We start from the raw sequence: 19,202 nt of genomic DNA on the forward strand, positions 1-19,202 counted from the left end.
CGGGTCCTGCCCCGCCATGCCCTCCTTCAGTCTGTGCCTCAAGTGCATACAGAAAGTAGGTGGAAGATGGAGAGGCAGAGGACCCTGAGAAGCGCCCGTGCCCAACTCCGGGCTGCCAACCTCTGCCTCCAAGATACACCGACATTAGAAAGCCAGACCGGATGTGGCCTCGGGGCCTGTCACCCCCAGACTTCCCGCCCCCACAGCCCACCACCCGTCTGGCCAGAAAGGGAACTTCCATTTGCCCTCCGTGGCCCGGTGCAAGCAATGACACTGAGCCTCACCGCAAGGCCACCCCCAGAGGGCACGGTGGCTGTCCCCATTTCACAGGCCAGTAGACTGAGGCTAACAGAACTGAACACATGACCCCAGGACGAACACAGGACCTGGATAGCAAGTCGCCCTCACTCCTCCAAAGCGTGACCACAGCTTCAGGTTTGCACAGGAAGTGGGAGGGATGCAACATTTATTAAACGTCTAATGCATGCCCTATCAGAGGTCTCCACGGCAACCCTGGCGGGCAAAAATGACTTTGATCGCTGCTATGTGACAGAAGAAGAAAGTGAGGCTGGAGAGAGCGAGCCACGAACCGCAGAGCCCTGCGGTGGCCAGGGGTGACTCGAACCCACAGCCACCAGTGCTGCACTTACCCAGCCCCAGCCCATGCGTGGCGGCCCAAATCCTGGAAGCTGCGGAGAAGTCGAAGGCGCCTGCGGAAAGTTGGGGACGGGTTGGCAAAGAAAACGGGCGAGGAGGGCGGTGAACGCGGGCGGCGGGGTGCGCGCGGGGCCAGGGGCTCAGGAAGGAACGCCTCATCCTCTGCCGCCACCACCGCCGGGAAGGCCACCAGCTGCAGCTCCGGGATGCGGCCTAGGCCGCGCGGCCCCGCCATGGCCGCGGGGCGGCCCCGCCTCGGCGGGCGCTGGGGAGCTGCGCCGCCCACCCCGCGAGGCCCAGGAAGGCCGCCCGCCCAGCCCCGGGCCCGCGGGCCCCACCGCACCCCGCCCCGTCGCCTCGGGCCTCGGCCCTTCCGGCTTTGCGCTGGGGCCGCCCCCAGGGCGGGGCGGGTCTGGGGCGCCCGCAAGGCTTCGGCGGGGACTCCCCTGCATTCCCCGCAGACCCCAAGGCCGCCCCGCATTGGCTCTGATGTCCTCACAATTGCCGGTCGCGTCCCCCACAAACATCAGGGACACCTCCAAATCTCTGGGGACACTTCTGCAAACTCCCCATGGAGTTGACAGGTCCCTCAAGCTCAGAAGCAGCCCCACAGTCCCTCAGAATGCTAAGGAGCACCCTCACTGTCCCTGAGACATCCACACACGAGAAGTCCTGGGGTACCCCCCAAATCCCTGGGCTTCTCAACACAACTTAGGGGTGTTCTGAGATGGCCTCATAGACCCTGGGGCACTCCTATAGCTCCCCAGATGTCCCCATATCCTATCAGTGTCCTCAATGTTCCTGAGACATGCCACAAGCCCCAGGAGTTCCCCAAGAATCCAGGGTGCACCCACAAATGCCAGGGACACCTCTGAATCTCTGGGGGTGCTCCTACAAACTCCCTGCCAGTGGTGCTCTGAGGGCCAGGGGGACCCTTCAGATCCCAGGCCCCCCACCACAGTTCCTCAGATTCCTTCAGGGCCTCCCATCATCCCCAACTCTCATCGTGCCATTATGCATAGACCCTCCCAGAGAACCCCCAGCAACCCCCACACCCACAGGGCCATTTTCATAGACTAAATATAGGTCCCCCCAAATCCTAGAGTCTTTCACAGACCCCAGGAACACCTCCACAGTCCCTCTGATGTCCCGTAATCCCTGAATGGCTCTACAGCATCCCTGAGATGCCCCTACAAGTGCTGAGACCCTAAGACAACCTCAGGAGCGCCATCAGACTCAGGGGATACCCCAGTAATCATGAAGATGCCATCAAAATCTAGTGTGCCCCAAGAGACCCCAGGGGCACAAATAGATAGATTCCTCTCCAGCTCCTAAGACAGTCTCACACTCTAGGACAGACTCCCAAGAGGTACCCACAGTCCTTGGGGATAACCTAGAATGCCACCCACAGTTCCTGAGATGTTTCTTAAAACTCTTAAAACACCCTTAGAAACTGGGTGTGGTGGCTCATGCCTGTAATCACAGCACTTTGGGAGGCAAAGGCAGAAGAATCACTTGAGCCTAGGAGTTCCAGACCAGCCTGGGCAACATGGTGAGACCCTCATCTCTACAAAAAATTACAAAAATTAGCTGGGCATAATGGCATGAGCCTGTGGTCCCAGCTACTCTGGAGGTTGAGGTGGGAGGATCACCTGAGCCAAGAGGTTGAGGTTGCAGTGAGTTATGATGGTGCCACTGCACCATCTTTGTGACAGTGAGACCCTGTCTCAAGAAAACAAGAAAAAAAGTGGTGAATCTCTATTTTATTTATTTTCTTTCTTTTTTTAAATTTTATTATTTATTTATTTATTTATTTATTTTTGAGACGGAGTTTCGCTCATTACCCAGGCTGGAGTGCAATGGTGTGATCTCGGCTCACCGCAACCTCCGCTTCCCGGGTTCAAGCAATTCTCTTGCCTCAGCCTCCTGAGTAGCTGGGATTACAGGCACGTGCCACCATGCCCAGCTAATTTTTTGTATTTTTAGTAGAGATGGGGTTTCACCATGTTGACCAGGATGGTCTCGATCTCTCGACCTCGTGATCTACCCACCTCGGCCTCCCAAAGTGCTGGGATTACAGGCTTGAGCCACCCACGCCCGGCCAATTTTATTTTTTGAGATAGTCTCACTCTGTCACCCAGGCTGGAGTGCAGTGGTGTGATCTCAGCTCACTGCAACCTCCGCCTTCTAGGTTCAAGCGATTCTCCTGCCTCAGCCTTCTGAGTAACTGGTACCACAGGTGCATGCCACCACACCTGGCTAATTTTTTGTATTTTTAGTAGAGATGAGTTAGCCAGGATGGTCTCGTTTTCCTGACCTTGGGATCCACCCACCTAAGTGTCCCAAAGTGTTGGGCTTACAGGTGTGAGCCACCACATCTGGCCTCCTTTTTTTTTTGAGACAGTCTTGAACTGTCACCCAGACTGGAGTGCAGTGGCACAATCCTGGCTCACTGCAACTGCAACCTCTGGTTCTGAAGTTCAAAGGATTCTTGTGCCTCAATCTCCCAAGTAGCTGGGATTACAGGCGTGTGCCACAATGCCTAGCTAACTTTTTTGTATTTTTAATAGAAATGAGGTTTCACCATGTTGGCCAGGCTGGTCTTGAACTCCTGGCCTCAAGTGATCAACCTATGCCAGCCACTGCACCCAGCCTTGACTCTCTATTTCCCGAGTTCACCTCTGTGAAGTATTTGTCCTCTAGCACTGGCTCTGATGCCATGGGCCCCAGAGTCATGAGGACCGGGCTTGTGTGTGGCCTCTGGCACTTCTTTTTTTTTTTTGAGACAGAATTTCACTCTTGTTACCCAGGCTGGAGTGCAATGGCACCATCTCGGCTCACCGCAACCTCCACCTCCTGGGTTCAAGCAATTCTCCTGCCTCAGCCTCCTGAGTAGCTGGGATTACAGGCATATGCCACCATGCCCAGCTAATTTTTTGTATTTTTAGTAGAGACGAGGTTTCACCATGTTGACCAGGATGGTCTCGATCTCTTGACGTCGTGATCCACCCGCCTCGGCCTCCCAAAGTGCTGGGATTACAGGCTTGAGCCACCGCGCCCGGCCGCCTCTGGCACTTCTTAAACATTTCATCTTGGGCTAGTCACTTTATTTCATTGAGCCTCAGTTTCTCCAGTTGTAAAATGGGTATAATACTACCACTCACCCCATGGATGGACACATAAAAGGCTCAAAAAAGTGTCTGAACCTAGTAAGCACTTACTTAATATGAATTACAGTTATTATCATTATTTGACAAACATTTACTTAGGACTTATAATACGCAAGCCACTATACTAGCCAGAGGTTACAGATGATGATGATAATGACGATGATGGTGATGATAGCAACTAACCCTTTAGAAAGCCTCCTGTGCACCAGTGCCTCTAGCTATGATTGATCTCTCTCTCTCTCTGTCTCTCTCTCTTTTTGAGACAGGATCTCACTCCGTTATCCAGGCTGTAGTGCAGTAGTGTGATCATAGCTCACTGCAGTCTCAGCCTCCTGGAGTCAAGTGATCCTTCAACCTCAGCTTCCTGAGTAGCTGAGTAGCTAAGTAGCATGTGCGTCACCATGCTCGGCTAATTTTTGTTTGTTTGTTTGTTTTGAGATGCAGTTTCACTCTTGTCGCCCAGGCTGGAGTGCAATGACACAATCTCAGGTCACTGCAACCTCTGCCTTCCGGGTTCAAAGGATTCTCCTGCCTCAGCCTCCTGAGTAGCTGGGATTATAGGCACCTGCCACCACACCTGGCTAAGTTTTGTATTTTTAGTAGAGATGGGGTTTTGTCATGTTAGCCAGGCTGGAATTCCAGACCTCAGGTGATCCGCCCACCTTGGCCTCCCAAAGTGCTGAGATTACAGGCATGAACCACACTATGCCCGGCCTGTGTGTATGTGTGTATTCGTACTTTTTCCAGAGATGGGGCTTTCCCATCTTACCCAGAATGGTCTTGAACTCCTGGGCTCAAGCAATCCACCTGCCTTGGCCTCCCAAAGTACTGAGATTACAGGCATGAGCCATCTAACCTGGTCTTATGGTCTCATTTAATCCTCACAAAATACACACCAAATACCTACCAGGTGATAGTTTTTTTGTTGTTGTTTGTTTTTTGTATATTTTTTTTGGCAGGGTGCCAGTCTGTCAGCCAGGCTGGAGTACAGTGGCATGATCATAGCTCACTGCAATCTCGACCTCCTGGTTTGAGTCATCCTCTGACCTCAGCCCCCCAGGTAGCTGAGACTACAGGTGCATGTTGTAACACCTGCCTAATTTTAAAACTTTTGTAGAAATAGGGTCTTTGTATGTTGCCCAGGCTGGTCTCAAACTCCTGGCTTCAAAGGATCTTTCCACTTTGACATTTCAAAGTGTGGGATTATAGGCATGAGCCACCACACCTGGCCCCAGTTGACATTATTGTCCCTATTTTTTTTTTTTTTTTAAAAGACAAGGTCTCACTCTGTCACCCAGGATGCAGTGCAGTGACAATGATATTGGCTCACCGCAACCTCCTCCTCCCAGGCTCAAGTGATTTGCCCCCGCTCAGCCTCCCAAAGTGTGCTGGGCATGAGCCACTGTACCTGTCCCAGAACTGCAGTTTTGTTCACTGACCAGCTAAGGCTTCAATGCCCTTAGCTTCCCTGAATTGTTTTGCCAATTCATCAGATCAGCCCTTAGGAATACGGTTCTCACTAGGCCCATTTCAAAGGAGGGGAAGCCAAGGCCCAGCAAGAAGTGACTTGGCCAAGGTCTCCCAGCCTAGGAAGATCAGAGCTGGATTATAGACCCAGCTTGCTGGCTTCAGAGACAGGAATTTTAGCCATGAGGTTACTCAAGCCCTTCATGGATGAGTTCCCTTCCTGGGAAACCAGATGTAAACTGAGGCCTAAGCCAACCTTGACCGTTGCCTCATGATCTACTAGGCCTCACATGAGCTGCGTGCCTCACCTCCCTGCCTCCTTTCCTTCCACTCCCTCCTTGCTCAATCTGTCTCAGGCACACTTGCCTCCAACGTATCAGACACATTCCCACCAGAGGACCTCTGCCCTGACTCTGCCCTCTGGTTGGCACCCTCTTCCATCAGACACTCACATAGCATCCTCCCTTATTTTATTTAGGTCTCTGTTCAAATGTCACCTCCTCAGAGAGGCCTTCTCTGACCTCAGGATCCCTCTTTTTTTTCATATCCTGTGTTACCATCTTTAATTATCATACAGTTTTACTTACTTTTTTTTTTTTTTTTTTGGATACAGTCTCGCTCTGTCACCCAGGGTGGACTGCAGTGGTATGATCTCAGCTTACTGCAACCTCTGCCTCCTGGGTTCATGCAGTCCTCCTATCTCAGCCTCCCAAGTAGCTTGGATTGCAGGTGTGTGTCCAGCTAATTTTTGTATTTTTAGTAGAGACAGGGTTTTGCATTATGTTGGCCAGGTTGGTCTCGAACTCCTGGCCTCAAGTGATCTGCCTGCCTAGGCCTCCCAAAGTGCTGGGATTACAGGCGTGAGCCACCATACCCAGTCCTTTACTTGCTACTTCTGCTTCACCCTCTAGTCTGACAATTTCAGGATGGCAGGGATTGTGTCTATGGCAGGAGTGCGCAATCTTCTGGCATCCCTGGGCCACACTGAAAGAAGAAAAATTGTCTTGGGCCACACATAAAATAATACACTAACACTAACAATAGCTGATGAGCTAAAAAAAAAAAGAAGAAGAAGAAAGAAAAAGAAAGAAAAGAAAAAGGAAACAAAATCACAAAATAATCTCAGTGTTTAAGAAAGTATACAGGCCTGGCGCGGTGGCTCATGCCTGTAATCTCAGCACTTTGGGAGGCGGAGGCGCGTGGATCACGAGGTCAAGAGATTGAGACCATCCTGGTCAACATGGTGAAACCCCGTTTCTACTAAAAATACAAAAAATTAGCTGGGCATGGTGGCTTGTGCCTGTAATCCCAGCTACTGGGGAGGCTGAGGCAGGAGAATTGCCTGAACCCAGGAGGTGGAGGTTGCGGTGAGCTGAGATCGCGCCATTGCACTCCAGCCTGGGTAACAAGTGTGAAACTCCATCTCCAAAAAAAAAAAAAGGAAGTATACAAATTTGTGTTGGGCCGAATTCAAAGCTATAAAGCTATCCTGGGCGATGGGTTGGACAAACTTGGTTTACAGCATTCTCAGCCAGTTCTGAAGGTGCTAAGTTTGTGGAGTGAATGACTCTGCTACAAATGAGGAAACTGAGGCTCCGACAGGTGAAGATCACACAGCGAGTAAAGGACAAAAGCTGGATTTATTTATTTATTTATTTATTTATTTTCTTTTTGTAGAGACACGGTCTCACTATGTTGCCCAGGCTGGTCTCAAACTCCTAGCCTCAAGCGATCCTCCTGCTTCAGCCTCCCAAATTGCTGAGATTACAGGCCTCACTTGTCCAAAAGCTGGATTTGAACTCTTTCTTTTCCTTTCTTTCTTTCTTTTTTAAGACAGGGTCTTACTCTCTCACCTGGACTGAAGTGCAGTGGCCAGATCTCGGCTCACTGCAACCTTGGCCTCCCAGGCTCAAGTGATTCTCCTGACTCAGCCTCCCAAGTAGCTGGGATCACAGGCGCCCACCACCACGTCCGGCCAATTTTTGTATTTTTAGTAGAGATGGGGTTTCACCATGTTGGCCAGGCTGGTCTCGATCTACTGACCTCAAATGATCCACCTGCCTTGGCTTCCCAAAGTGGTGGGATCACAGGCCTGAACCCGAGCCGGGCAGATCTGAACTCTTCATACTCTACAGTGCAGAGTGGGCTCAGAGCCCTCACAATTCTGTCCTCACCCTGCCAGACTGTGGCTCTCCCAGGCCCAAAGTCCCAGTTTCTCTAAAGTCATAGGAGCCTGCAGTCAATCTGTTACCAATACAATATGGGGCGCCCTCCCCGCCATCCGGGTTTGCGGTTTGCGGGACGCCCCCTTTCTCTCTGCTGATGTCATTTGAGGAAGTACTTTCTCAGAACACCAGCTCCTGGCTGCCCAGCGCCTACGTCAAACATATCAGCCTCACCACAGCCCTGGGGGTGGGCAGTTCTTATTTTTCAGCCTGCTTGACTGATAAGGAAAGGAAGGCTCAGAGAGGTACAATCGCTGGCCGCAAGTCACACAGCGAGTCAGTGGCCATGTGAATGTTACTGAGCAGTCTGGAGTGGAGGAGATCTGATTTTTAACTCCTATTCTGCCCTTCCTGCTGTGTGACCCTGGGCAAGTACTATGGTCTCTGTTTTCCCGGGCAGACGTGCAGAGCCAAGGATGCTACTGTTCCTCGGCCTGCCGGGCAAGCGAGCGGAGGCGGGATGGGAACTCCACGGACGCAACTTTTCGGCCAGGTTCCTCCCTGTCCTCCAGGCGGCAGTCCCTGCAGCGCGTGGCAGCGGGTGGCACCTGAGGACAGCGGCCTGGTCCCAAGCCCGGGAGGATGAGGACCCCACTCGCAGCCCGAGGTCATCCAGCCTGGCGCCCGCCCTCCAGGATGCTCAATAAACATGAAATAATAATACGGGGTGCCGCGACGGCGGCGGCGACTTTGCTTTGCTCCGGGACTGGCGTCCCTGGGGCAGGTCCGCGCTCGGAGCGCACGCTCAAGCTGTGCCTTCCTCGTCGTCCGGCAGAGGGCGCGCGGGGAGACCTGCTCCCAACCCACATCCAGGGACTTGGGACTGTCAGGGACAAGCGGGAGGCGAGGACCCAAGTGGAGACAGAAACTAGAGACCAAAGACCCTAGCTGGCTGCCTCCACCTGCTCCTGGGGCCACGCTGTGGCCCCACCTTGATGGAGAGAGTTTTAGGGCCCAGGGAAAGGGAACGCCGGGCCTGCATGTTGGCCCCATCCCCGGTTCAGACAGTTCCCCACCCCCCACCACCAAAGTCCTCCTCTTCCTCCCTCTCCATCTGCCTCTTGACAGATCGTGGCTGTGCCGTGACTCAGCCGTCTCATACATCCTCAGGTCTGGAAGGGAGGTTTGGATGACATCTCGGATAGTGGGGAGGCAGTGCCCTCTCTCTGGGCATTCCTTTGACTCAAATGGGGGAGCTGGCTGGACTCCTTTTGTGGTAGCTGGGCGGACACCAATGTGGGGAGCACTGAATCCTGTGTGTGCCCTGGTAAAACCCCCTTTCTGAAGAAATGCCCATTCTAAGCATTGAGGTTGCCATCAGAGACCTTCTTCCTTCTCTCTGGGGGTGGGGGAGGACCCTGGAACCGACGCCAGCCACAGCCCACCCACCAGTCCCAGCTGCGGACCTCAGCACAGACACTGATGGTTGCGCGGACCCACAGTGAAACAGAAACCTGAGTCCATGTGGGGATGTGGTTAGGGTTCCTGTTTGTCCTTGTCACCCGGGAGAAACAGGGTCTACCCAGGCCCCTCTGCCTTAGTCCAGGTCCCTGAGTGGAGATCTGCTTATGTTTAGTCCTTTACACACATCCCCAAGCTCACAGAACCCTCAAACTGAGCCCCACACGGCAGTGCCAACAACAGCCCCACTTTACAAACTGGAAAACGGAGGCTCAGGGAGGGCAAGAGACTTATACAAAGATGCACAGGAGGCTGGGCGCAGTGGCTCACATCTGTAATCTTAACACTTTGGGAGGCTGAAGCCGGTGGATCACCTGAGGTAGTTCGAGACCAGCCTGACCAACATGGTGAAACCCCATCTCTACTAAAAATACAAAATTAGCCAGTTGTGGTGGTGCATGCCTATAATCCCAGCTACTTGGGAAGCTGAGGCAGGAGAATCGCTTGAACCCAGGAGGCAAAGGTTGCAGTGAGCTGAGATCACACCATTGCACTCCAGCCTGGGCAACAAGAGTGAAACTCTGTCTCAAAAATAAAAATAAAAAAATAAAAAATAAAATAAAAGATGCACAGGAATCAAATGGACCTTCGTTGCAATTCCAGCTCCGCTATCTCCTAGCTGTGTGAGCTTGGGTAAGAAAAAGAAAGGTTTTTGTCCCTGGGCCTCAGTTTCCCCATATGCCGGCAGGAATACCCTGCTGCAATACCCAGGGCACTGGGGATGAGGACGTATGGAAGAGTCCCTGGCATGGAGCCAGTGGGTGAACCATTGCAAAATGAATTACCACTAAAATAATAATGATTATTACCACTCAGCCACATCCCCTAAGACTCAGCGCCCAGAGACCAGCAGAGGAATCCCTGGAGACTTGCATAGGAATGGGGCCCCGATCCTACTGCGTTTCACCTATCCCTTGGTGTCTTTTTTCTTTTTTTTTTTTAATGAGAAGGAGTTTTGCTCTTGTTGCCCAGGCTGAAGAGCAATGGCGTGATCTCAGCTCACCGCAACCTCTGCCTCCTGGGTTCATTCTCCTGCCTTAGCCTCCCGAGTAGCTGGGATTACAGGCATGCAGCACCACACTTGCTAATTTTGTATTTTTAGTAGAGACAGGGTTTCTCCATGTTGATCAGGCTGGTCTCCAACTCCTGACTCCAGGTGATCCGCTCACTTCGGCCTCCCAAAATGCTGAGATTACAGGCATCAGCCACCGTGCCTGGCCCCTTGGTGTCTTAGGACAGTGACCTGTGCCAGTTTGGCTCCCTGCCCCTGGTTTTAGCATTTTCTGTTGATTCCAGCTTTATCTTCCTTCAGCCTCTCTCCAGTTCCCTTTGGGAAATATCAGCCCATGTGTGCTGGGCCCAAGACATTTGCTTGCTGGTAGGGACGAGCGTGCAGGGTCCTCGGGGTGGGGGTGACCAGAACAGAGGTAGGGTGGCCTGGAGGGCTTCAATGACTGCTGAAGACCCCCAAAGAGACTTAGGAAGAGTAGGGCTACATCTTAGAGTGGCCTCACTCAGAAGCTCCAGGGATAAGAAGCCCGAATCTGATCATCTTAGTGATATCCCCAGCAGTGGGGCATCCATGGGCATCAGGTAGAGCACCCGGGCAAAGCTGTCAGTTGTACACATCACTGGAGCACACACCATCAGATCCTGGAGCACCGTCAAAGTAGGAGCAGTAACTAAGAACGCCAGGTGGTTAAAGGACACCAGTTTTTAGATACACCAGGCAGAGGGAACACACAGACCACATGTCAGAGCACCGACTCTCAGACGTGAGCACCTGGCGAAGAGGAACGCACAGCCAGAGTTTCAATCACAATGTCCAGGGAGCACAGACTGTTCCACCGACTCAATCACAGTGTTCCCTGAGTGTAGACATCCTAGTGCCACAATCACTGCATGTCAGAAATGCACACTGACACATCACATTGTCCCTAGAGCACCAACACCACTGCACAATCACTGTCCTAGGAGCAGACACAGTCACTGTCCCAGTCACTGCATCCCCTGAGGCCCCATAGTCACCCTGTGACAGTCACAGCATTCCTGGAGCACACACAGTCACTGTCACACTGTCCCAGAAGCACACACACTGCCCTGTCACAGTGTCACAATTACACTGACCCTGGAGGGTACATAGTCACTGTGTCACCATCACAAGACCCCAAAAACTCATGCAGAACACACAACTAAGGCAGCCACAGCTGGTCATACCCAGACCACTGGAGCAAACGCAGGACTGTTGGAGGAGACCCTCGGAAGAGACCAGGCTCAACATGCACACCCTCACTGTACTGTCACCTCTGCAGTCCGGGACTCCTTCCCTCTCTGCTGGGACTGTGCCCCCCTCCACTGTTTCCTGCCTCTGAGCAGCTACTGAACCCTAACATGCCTGCGCTGAGAGGGGAACTCCCACCTAACAGAAGCCTCCCAAAACAGTGTTGCCCCAAGAGTCACCCTCTGGATTTCTGACCCCAGCTGCTGCAGGAAGAGTCCGCTAACATCCCTACAATAGAGTCCTCCACCCCTTAGAAGGACCCTGAGAGCGGCCCAGACTAAACTCAAGATCCTGGTCCCAGCAGGCACCCCCTTACTGAGTGCCCCAAGAGTACCCAACACTGCGAATCTAGCTCTCAGCATAGTGCCCCCAGGAAGGTCCCTCCAAGTGGTTCCCAGATTAGCCGCTGTCCTGCATTGTCACCAAGAATACGGACCCCTAAAGCTGCAGCCCCCTTCCCCAACCCAGACTTCGTTAACACCACACACAGCATGGCACCCCCTAAATGGGCCCCAAGATGAGCTTCAGCAGGAAGCCTCCCGTAGCGCGCACAACCTAGGGCCAGGTCCCGGATGCCCCCGCAGCTGAACTCCCTCTTCCGCCCCCGCCAGTCACACCGACCCCACCCGCATCCTAGCGCCCCCTGCGGCCGGCGGCTCAAGTTGCCTCCTCCCTGCGCGCCCATCCGTTCCGCGCGCAACCGCCGCGGGGAGTCTTACCGCCTGCTGCTGCCTCCGCCCGCGCCACCGCTGCCGGTGCCAGTGCCGTGGAAGGACGAGGGCCAGGACATGCGGGTCGTGCGCAGACCGGGCCGGTCGCTGGTGTCCATGGCATCGGCGCGCTCTATGTGCCGGTGCGGCGTCCGCTCCGGCTCCGCGCGCTCCGCGCTGTCGGAGTAGCCACGCTGCTGGATACGGATGGGGGTCCGAGGCTGCCGCCACAGGTGCTGAGGGGGAGGCTTCAGGGTGGCCTGGCCCTCCCGGGGCCCGGGCAGTGACAGAGACAGGCTTCTTTCTGAGGGGACGGTCGGGGGCTCCATGGCGCCGGCCCTCACTTGCGCCCCGGGGGGGCCTGGCCTTTCCAACCTACACCCCGCTCAGCTGCGCGCCAACAAACAGGCCCAGGGCCCCGCGGGTGCGCCCGGCCGCAGTAGGGCCATGGCGCCCCGGGGACAGACCCGGGGGCGCTGCGGGCCAATCGCCCCCGGGCCGGGCTCTGCGGCTTCCTCTCAGCGCTTGGAGCTCTGCTCCGTGCCGGGCGGCGCTCTCCTCGCTCCGCGCCCCGCTCGGCGCCAGCCCCGGCTCCCCCGCCCCGTCCCGCCCCTCCCCGGCCTCCGCCCGCCGAAGCTGTCAGCGCCGCCCCCCTCCTCCTTCGTCCCGGCCAGTGGGGGGGCAGCCACCTAAGGAGGGGGGCCCTCCCCGCCCACGCAGAGCCCCGCTCCGGGAGGGGAGGGGGCGCTGGAACTCGGCTCTCTCCAAAGCACCCTGCTTGGCCGCGGCGCGCACGGGCACGAAGGAGTTAAACGGTTAATCCGATCTGGAAGAAGACACGGGACTGGTTGCCAGAGTGTCAGTCAGTCGGTCCATCATGGCGAGGGCGGAGTCCGGTGCTGGCGTGTCCTCGCCGCTACCCCTGGCCAGGGGGAGCTTTTGGGGAGTGGTCCCGGTGCTCCCGGCGCGGTGCCTGCAGCGGGCGGCGGCAGAGTGTGTGGGATCTCCTGTCTGTGCGTCGGAGGATAGTGATGGTGCGGGCCCGGGGCGGGATGTGCGCGCACGTGGCCTCTTCCGAGGGTTGTCTGTGTTTTCAGTGTCTGCTGGAAGTGTGTGTGCGCACGTGGTTGGCTGCTGTTGTCTGCCCGTTTCTCTGGATTTGGCTGTGTGTATATCTGTGTGTGTCTGTGGGTGAAGGATGTGTGGGCACATGTGCTACCTATTTGGATGATGTGCATCCTTACGGGGTCTTTTTTCAGGTGGCCTGGGGACTGTGAATGTGTTCTCAAGCGCTTGGATACGTTTGTGGTCTGTGCGTGCTTGCGGAGTTGTGCACGCAATTCTGCCTCTGTCGTCTGACTGTAGTGTCCGAGGGCGTCTATGTATGTTAGTGTGTGTGCGTGTGTATGTGGTCGGCCTGGGGCCTCTTTGGGGTGTTTCTGGGGTGTGTCCCATTGATTCCCTTGTGGCTCCAGGAGGACACCCTGTGGCGGATACCCCCGCTGCCCGCCCACCGCTCTATACATAGCTGCCTCTTCTAAAGCGCTTCTGCAGGAGGTAAACTGAGGAAGGTCCCGGGTAGCCGCGGAGCGCACCCCCGTGCCCTTTTCAGGCGAGTAAACAGGCGAGCCTCCTCCCGGCGGCCCCCGCCGGCAGAGCCCCCCTTCCGGCACCTAAATCGGGAGTCGCCGTGACTCACGCTCCCGCCTCCCCCAGCGCCGCGCCGAGCGAGCGAGCAGAGAGCGAGCGGGATCCGAGTGCGCCCCCATCCCCCTCAACCCCCCCCAAGGCTGGCTGCTGGGCGGAGGGAGTGCACGCACCCCCGTGTCCCGCCCCCACCACGCCCATAAGAGCTTAAACGCGAAACTGCTGTGCTGCGCGACCCATGGATCAGGCCCCCGCCCCAGTGCGCCCCCTCTCACGGGCTCCCCAGGGCAGGCGATGCTGCCTGCCACCGCCCTCCCCCCTCGCCCTTCGCCTTATTAAAAAAAAAAAAAAAAAAGACTGCCGGTCTTTTCAACCCCCACAGCCACTTTCCTCCCCGCCAGAGGGGGCTCCCGGCGTGGGCGAACGCCGAGCAAAAACCGGTCTCCTTATCAGCAGCCGCGGGGTGCCCCAGGGGCCAGCACTGTGTCCCCCACTTCTCTCAGGAACACCCCCCACAGTACACACTCAAAACGGCTTCTAGGGAATTTGCAGGGGCTGCGAGTTCTACCTGATCATATTTGAAAGTCCTGGGCTGGGCCAAATTCTGGGGGGGAGGGGTGCTGTAACGTTGGTTCGAGATCTGGAAGGGGGTGTGGGTGAGTAATGTGAGGTGGGTGGGGGTGTCAGGCCACAACTGGGGTTGTAGAAGAAAGAGGAAACGAGGAGCAGTGGGGTGAGCGGGGGATAAACCGACTGGACCTGAGGCTCCTGGGATGGGCAAGGGGAGGTATAATTAAGCAGCGCGAGGGGCGAGTGACAGTCACTTGCTCTCCCTATCTGGAAATGAACCATTGGACCATGGCGGAAACAGAGACCCTAGAACCCTCCAGTTGAGTAGCTGGGGGTGGGGGTGGATTGGAACTGCAGAGAGCAGAGACCAGAGGAGTGCATGGGGGCAGGGTGCAGGGGCCGGCCAAAAGCCAGGACCAGCTCAGCTGTCCGACTTTACTGCTCATTCTTGAGCCAAGATGGGGGTTGATTACCCTGGGAAACTGGCTGGGTACTTGGTAGGTCCCCAGATGAGGATCAGCAAGAGATGCTGTGTGAACCCAGAGTTCACAGATATTTCTCACATCTCCCCAGGAGAAAGAAAAATGCAAGTTCAGACCCCTTCCAAGACCCCACCATCCCCTTCAAGGCGGGGAAGAAACTTGATCCTCCCAGCAGGGGACACGAAGGCGGGTGCACAGCCGCCTGATCAACCTGCCCCAGCTCTGTGAACACGGGGGCATCTTGGGGGTTGGAGACATGACACGTCTTTCCTCAGTCCTGCCCCTTGCTGACTCAGGCAGCTGGACAATGAAAGAAGGGATTCCTAGAGCCTGCAAAGGGTGCCTTGGGGGAGGGGTGTCACAGCCCGCCACAGGACAAGTTTCAGCTAGTTTTGCAAACCGCAGGAGCATGGAGATCGGGAAGCGCTGGTGGCTGGACCTAACCCAGTTGGCACGGTGACTCCCCAGCTCACCTCCCACTCTCCTCCCTCTCCTACCTACCTGTCGTTCTCCGCCCTGGTGATGGAAATCCGCGGTGGGATCAGCAGCGGCAGCGTGGTGGGCCGTGGCGGCAGAGGGACCCCAGGGTCCGAGGGCTCAGGCTGGGCCCAGCCCAGGCCAGGACCGGACGGGAGGCGGCGGCGAGGGCGACGCAGGTCAGCCCCCAGCATACTGGCACGGCCGGGTTCGGGGGTGTCCCTCGGTCTCTGGGGAGGGACAAAGTGGAATGGGGGCGTGGCCTGGCTCGAAAGCTGTGAGCCCCTCTCCCCAAGAACACCCCTACCTATCTAAGGGAGTAGCTAATGGGGGTATAGGTGCCCTTCTTGTGTGAACCACTCACTGACCCCTCCCACAGAGGGTTCCCTAACCATCCTTATGGCTGACCCTTCTTAGCCATAATTTTGGTCGGGTCCCGCTTTGTTGCCCCAGTCTTTGGGTCTGTCACATCTTTACATTCTGTCTCACGTGTGAGAGCTCTCAAACACATCACCTTTTTAGGGTCTCTTCCCACCCTCCACGTCTAAGAGGCCACCTCTTGGTCTTAATATCAATGGCCCCTTCCCATCTCCTAGCCAAAATCCTCTTCTCATTTTTCCCTGAGCCGGCTGAGAGTCTCAATCTGGGCAGCAGGAGAAAAATAGCATCAAAGGGGTAAACTGAGGCACAAGGGGACCAAATTCCTTGCAGCTTGGAAGTAGTGAAGCCACGTTCAGGAAATAGCCATAGTCACTAGAGGGCGATAGTCTCCCAGGAGAGCGAAGCCCCGCCCCCAGCCCAAGCCCCTCCCCTCGCACCTCGTCCCCGGACCTGGCCACGGACAGGGCACTGCGACTCCTCTTCATCTCGCCAACCTAGCGCGCTGTTGGGGATGCGGGGGCCATGTCAGCAGGGCCAGGGCCTCCTGCAGGACCAAGCCAAACGGATCTGCCATCAATGCCCCAGGGCTCCCCCTGCCGGCCGGGCCTAGAACCCGCCCCCGCCCCTTGCCTATTGCCTCTCCTGGGGCATGACGTCAGCAGGTGGCTGACGCACCACCAATGGGTGACGTCGCCCGTCCGTTGCCAGGGCGACAGCTGACGCACGGCTGGACTCCTGACGGCGTCAATGCTCGGGTTGGCCACTGGGGGGCCGAGAGCCTCCGGGCCCGGGTCGTCCCAGCCCCCCTCCTTCCTCCCGCGGGGGCTTCCCCGGCTCGGGGATCCCGCAGAAAAAACTGGGAGCTCCCAAAGCTGGCCGCGTGTGGCGCGTGGTCCGAGCCGGGGGCCGGAGGAAGCGTCTCCTCCGAGCTGTTGGGCTTTTAAGCCTTAAACCCGAAATAGCTCCGATGTGCGGGGGCCGGGCGCAGAGAGACGGCGGCTTGGGCACAGATGGGGGACGCACAGGCAGAGGCGCGTGGAGACAGACAGGGACGTGTGGAAATAGAAACAGACAGACAGGGACACAGACGCCGTTCCCGAAGACGGGTGCGCTCTGCAGCCACCGATCCTTGTCTGAAATGCTTGGGGGAGGGAGAGGCTGGCTTACTTTACCTTGGCACCCAGGAGCTGATGATTATTGCTGTGTGGCCATGGGTCAGTGTCTTAGACTCTCTGAGCCTCAGTTTCTCTTCTGTGAAATGGAATGATATTCCCTATAGGGTTCATGTGAGAATGAAATGAGATCAAACCGTATTGAACAGAATAGTGTCTGGCACTCAGTAAATGTTTAATAAAGGCTAACATCTGACCCTGTGGGAGCCTGTTAAAACTCGATTCAGATCATGATCTTCCTCTGCCCAGAGCCCTCAATGGTTCTTACCTCACTCAGAGGAAAAGTCAAAGTCCTCACGTGGCCCACACAGTCCTGCACGATATGTCCAGTCACCTTCCTGCCCTCAGCTCCAGCCACACTGGTCTAGCTGTTTCTGGACACAGCAAGCATGTTGGTGCCTCAGGCCCTTTGCGCTTCCAATTCTTTCCACCTGGAACTCTTCCCCCAAATATCCGCAGGTTGGCCAGGTGCAGTGGCTCAGGCCTGTGATCCCAGCACTTTGGGAGGTCAAGGCAGGCGGATCACTTGAGGTCAGGAGTTTGAGACCAGCCTGGCCAACATGGTGAAACCTCATCTCTACTAAAAATACAATTAGCCGGGCATGGTGGTGGGCACTTCCAGCTACTCAGGAGGGTTAGGCAGGAGAATCACTTGAGCCGGGGAGGTGGAGGTTGCAGGGAGCCAAGATCTGGCCACTGCACTCCATCCTGGACAACAGAGGGAGACTCTGTCTTTAAAAAAAAAAAAAAAAAAAAAGCAATCCACAGGTTTTTTTTTACCTCTTTTAGGTTTTTGTTTATATCTCATCCTTTCAGGCATTTCTTTCTTTCTTACCCCACCCCATTTAAAATTATAATACACCTCCCAGGACTTCTGTTTCCCCTTTCCCGATCTTCCCCCCTCATACCACACTATGTAATTTATTTATTACATTTATTGTGACTGGGCTAGGTGGCTCACACCTGTAATCCCAGCACTTTGGGAGGCCAAGGCGGGCGGATCACCTGAGGTCAGGAGTTCAAGACCAACCTGGCCAACATAGCGAAACCCCGTCTCTACTAAAAAAAATACAAAAATTAGCTGGGCGTGGTGGTTTGTGTCTCCTCACACTGGAATGTTAGCTGCAGGAGGGCATGAAAACTTGTTTGATTTTTTTTCTTTTTTTTTCTGAAATGGAGTATTGCTCTGTCGCCCAGGCTGGAGTGCAGTGGAATGATCTTGGCTCACTGCAACCTCTGCCTCCCGGGTTCAAGCAATTCTCCTGCTTCAGCCTCCCCAGTAGCTGGGATTATAGGCACATGCCACAGCACCTAGCTAATTTTTGTATTTTTAGGAGAGATGGGATTTCATCATGTTGGCCAGGCTGGTCTCAAACTCCTGACCTTGTGATCCACCCACCTCGACCTCCCCAAGTGCTGGGAGTACAGGCCTGAGCCACCATCCCTGGCCTAATTATTATATTAATAAGAATATGGTATTATTCATTACTATCTTCTGAGTGTCCAGAACAGAATCTGAAACATAATAGGCTTTTAATAACCTGTTCAATGTCAGGTTGTCATTGAGAACCCAATAGTATACTGTTCCTAGCAGTTCTACTATGTACTAGCTGGTTTGCCCCCTACTTTGGTTCTTTCCTTTTGTTTTTTTGAGATGGAGTATAGCTCTCTTGCCCAGGCTGGAGTGCAGTGGCGTGATCTTGACTCACTGCAATCTCCACCTCCTGGGTTCAAGCAATTATCTGCCTCAGCCTCCTGAGTAGCGGGGATTATAGGCGCCCGCCACCATGCCCAGCTAATTTTTGTATTTCTAGTAGTGATAGAGTTTCACCATCTTGGCCATGCTGGTCTCGAACTCCTGACCTCAGGTGATCCACCCACCTCAGCCTCCCAAAGTGCTGGGATCGCAGGTGTGAGCCACTGCACCCCACCTGTTCTTGTTTATTAAATAGAGAAGGGGGTCTTTCTATGTTACCCAGGCTGGTCTTGAACTCCTGAGCTCAAACTAAAGCTCAAACTCAAAGTGCTGGAATTACAGATGTGAGCCATCACACTCAGCCTGGTTCTTTTTTTTTTTTTTTTTTTTTTTTGTGACAGGGTCTCACACTGTTGCCCAGGCTGGAATGCAGTGGTACCATTGCACAGCTTACTGCAGTCTACTCCCAGGCTCAAGCTATCCTCCCACCTCAGCCTCTAGAGTAGCGGCTGGTATGACAGGCACGTGCCATCATGCCTGGCTAATTTTTGTTGTTGTTGTTTTGTAGAGATGGGATCTTGCCATGTTGTCCAGGCTGGTCTCAAACTCCTGGGCTGAAGCGCTCCTCCCACCTCAGCCTCCCAAAGTGCTGGGATTACAGGCTTGAGCCACCGCGCCCGGCCACTGTGTGTGTTTTTTTTAATAAAGATGGAGTTTCGCCATGTTGCCTAAGCTGGTCTGAAAATCCTGGGCTCAGGCAAACCTCCCACCTCAACCTGTCAAATTGCTGGGATTGCAGGCATGGT

The 19,202-nt window shown here is 55.0% G+C and overlaps 1 protein-coding gene across 3 annotated transcripts in view; it reads right to left on the reverse strand.

The window, feature by feature from the left end:
* The window catches only part of PDE4A (phosphodiesterase 4A), a 50,982-nt gene extending 34,144 nt beyond the window's left edge, over nt 1-16,838 (reverse strand). Inside the window, exons 1-3 of one of the 3 annotated variants that reach the window (XM_074384635.1) lie at nt 16,701-16,838; nt 15,966-16,072; nt 15,172-15,377 (exon numbers count right to left, since the gene is read on the reverse strand). In XM_074384635.1, the coding sequence (XP_074240736.1) occupies nt 15,172-15,377; nt 15,966-16,013 (254 nt within the window). In that variant the 5' untranslated portion in view covers nt 16,014-16,072; nt 16,701-16,838. Of the gene's footprint in view, nt 1-650; nt 998-11,980; nt 12,561-15,171; nt 15,378-15,965; nt 16,073-16,700 lie in introns of those variants that run through there. The other 2 variants (XM_039466236.2, XM_074384636.1) reach the window with 2 other exon arrangements.
* Nucleotides 16,839-19,202: the final 2,364 nt, after the last annotated feature.

The sequence above is a fragment of the Saimiri boliviensis genome, chromosome 14 (genome assembly GCF_048565385.1).
Source record: "Saimiri boliviensis isolate mSaiBol1 chromosome 14, mSaiBol1.pri, whole genome shotgun sequence".
NCBI lineage: Eukaryota > Metazoa > Chordata > Mammalia > Primates > Cebidae > Saimiri > Saimiri boliviensis.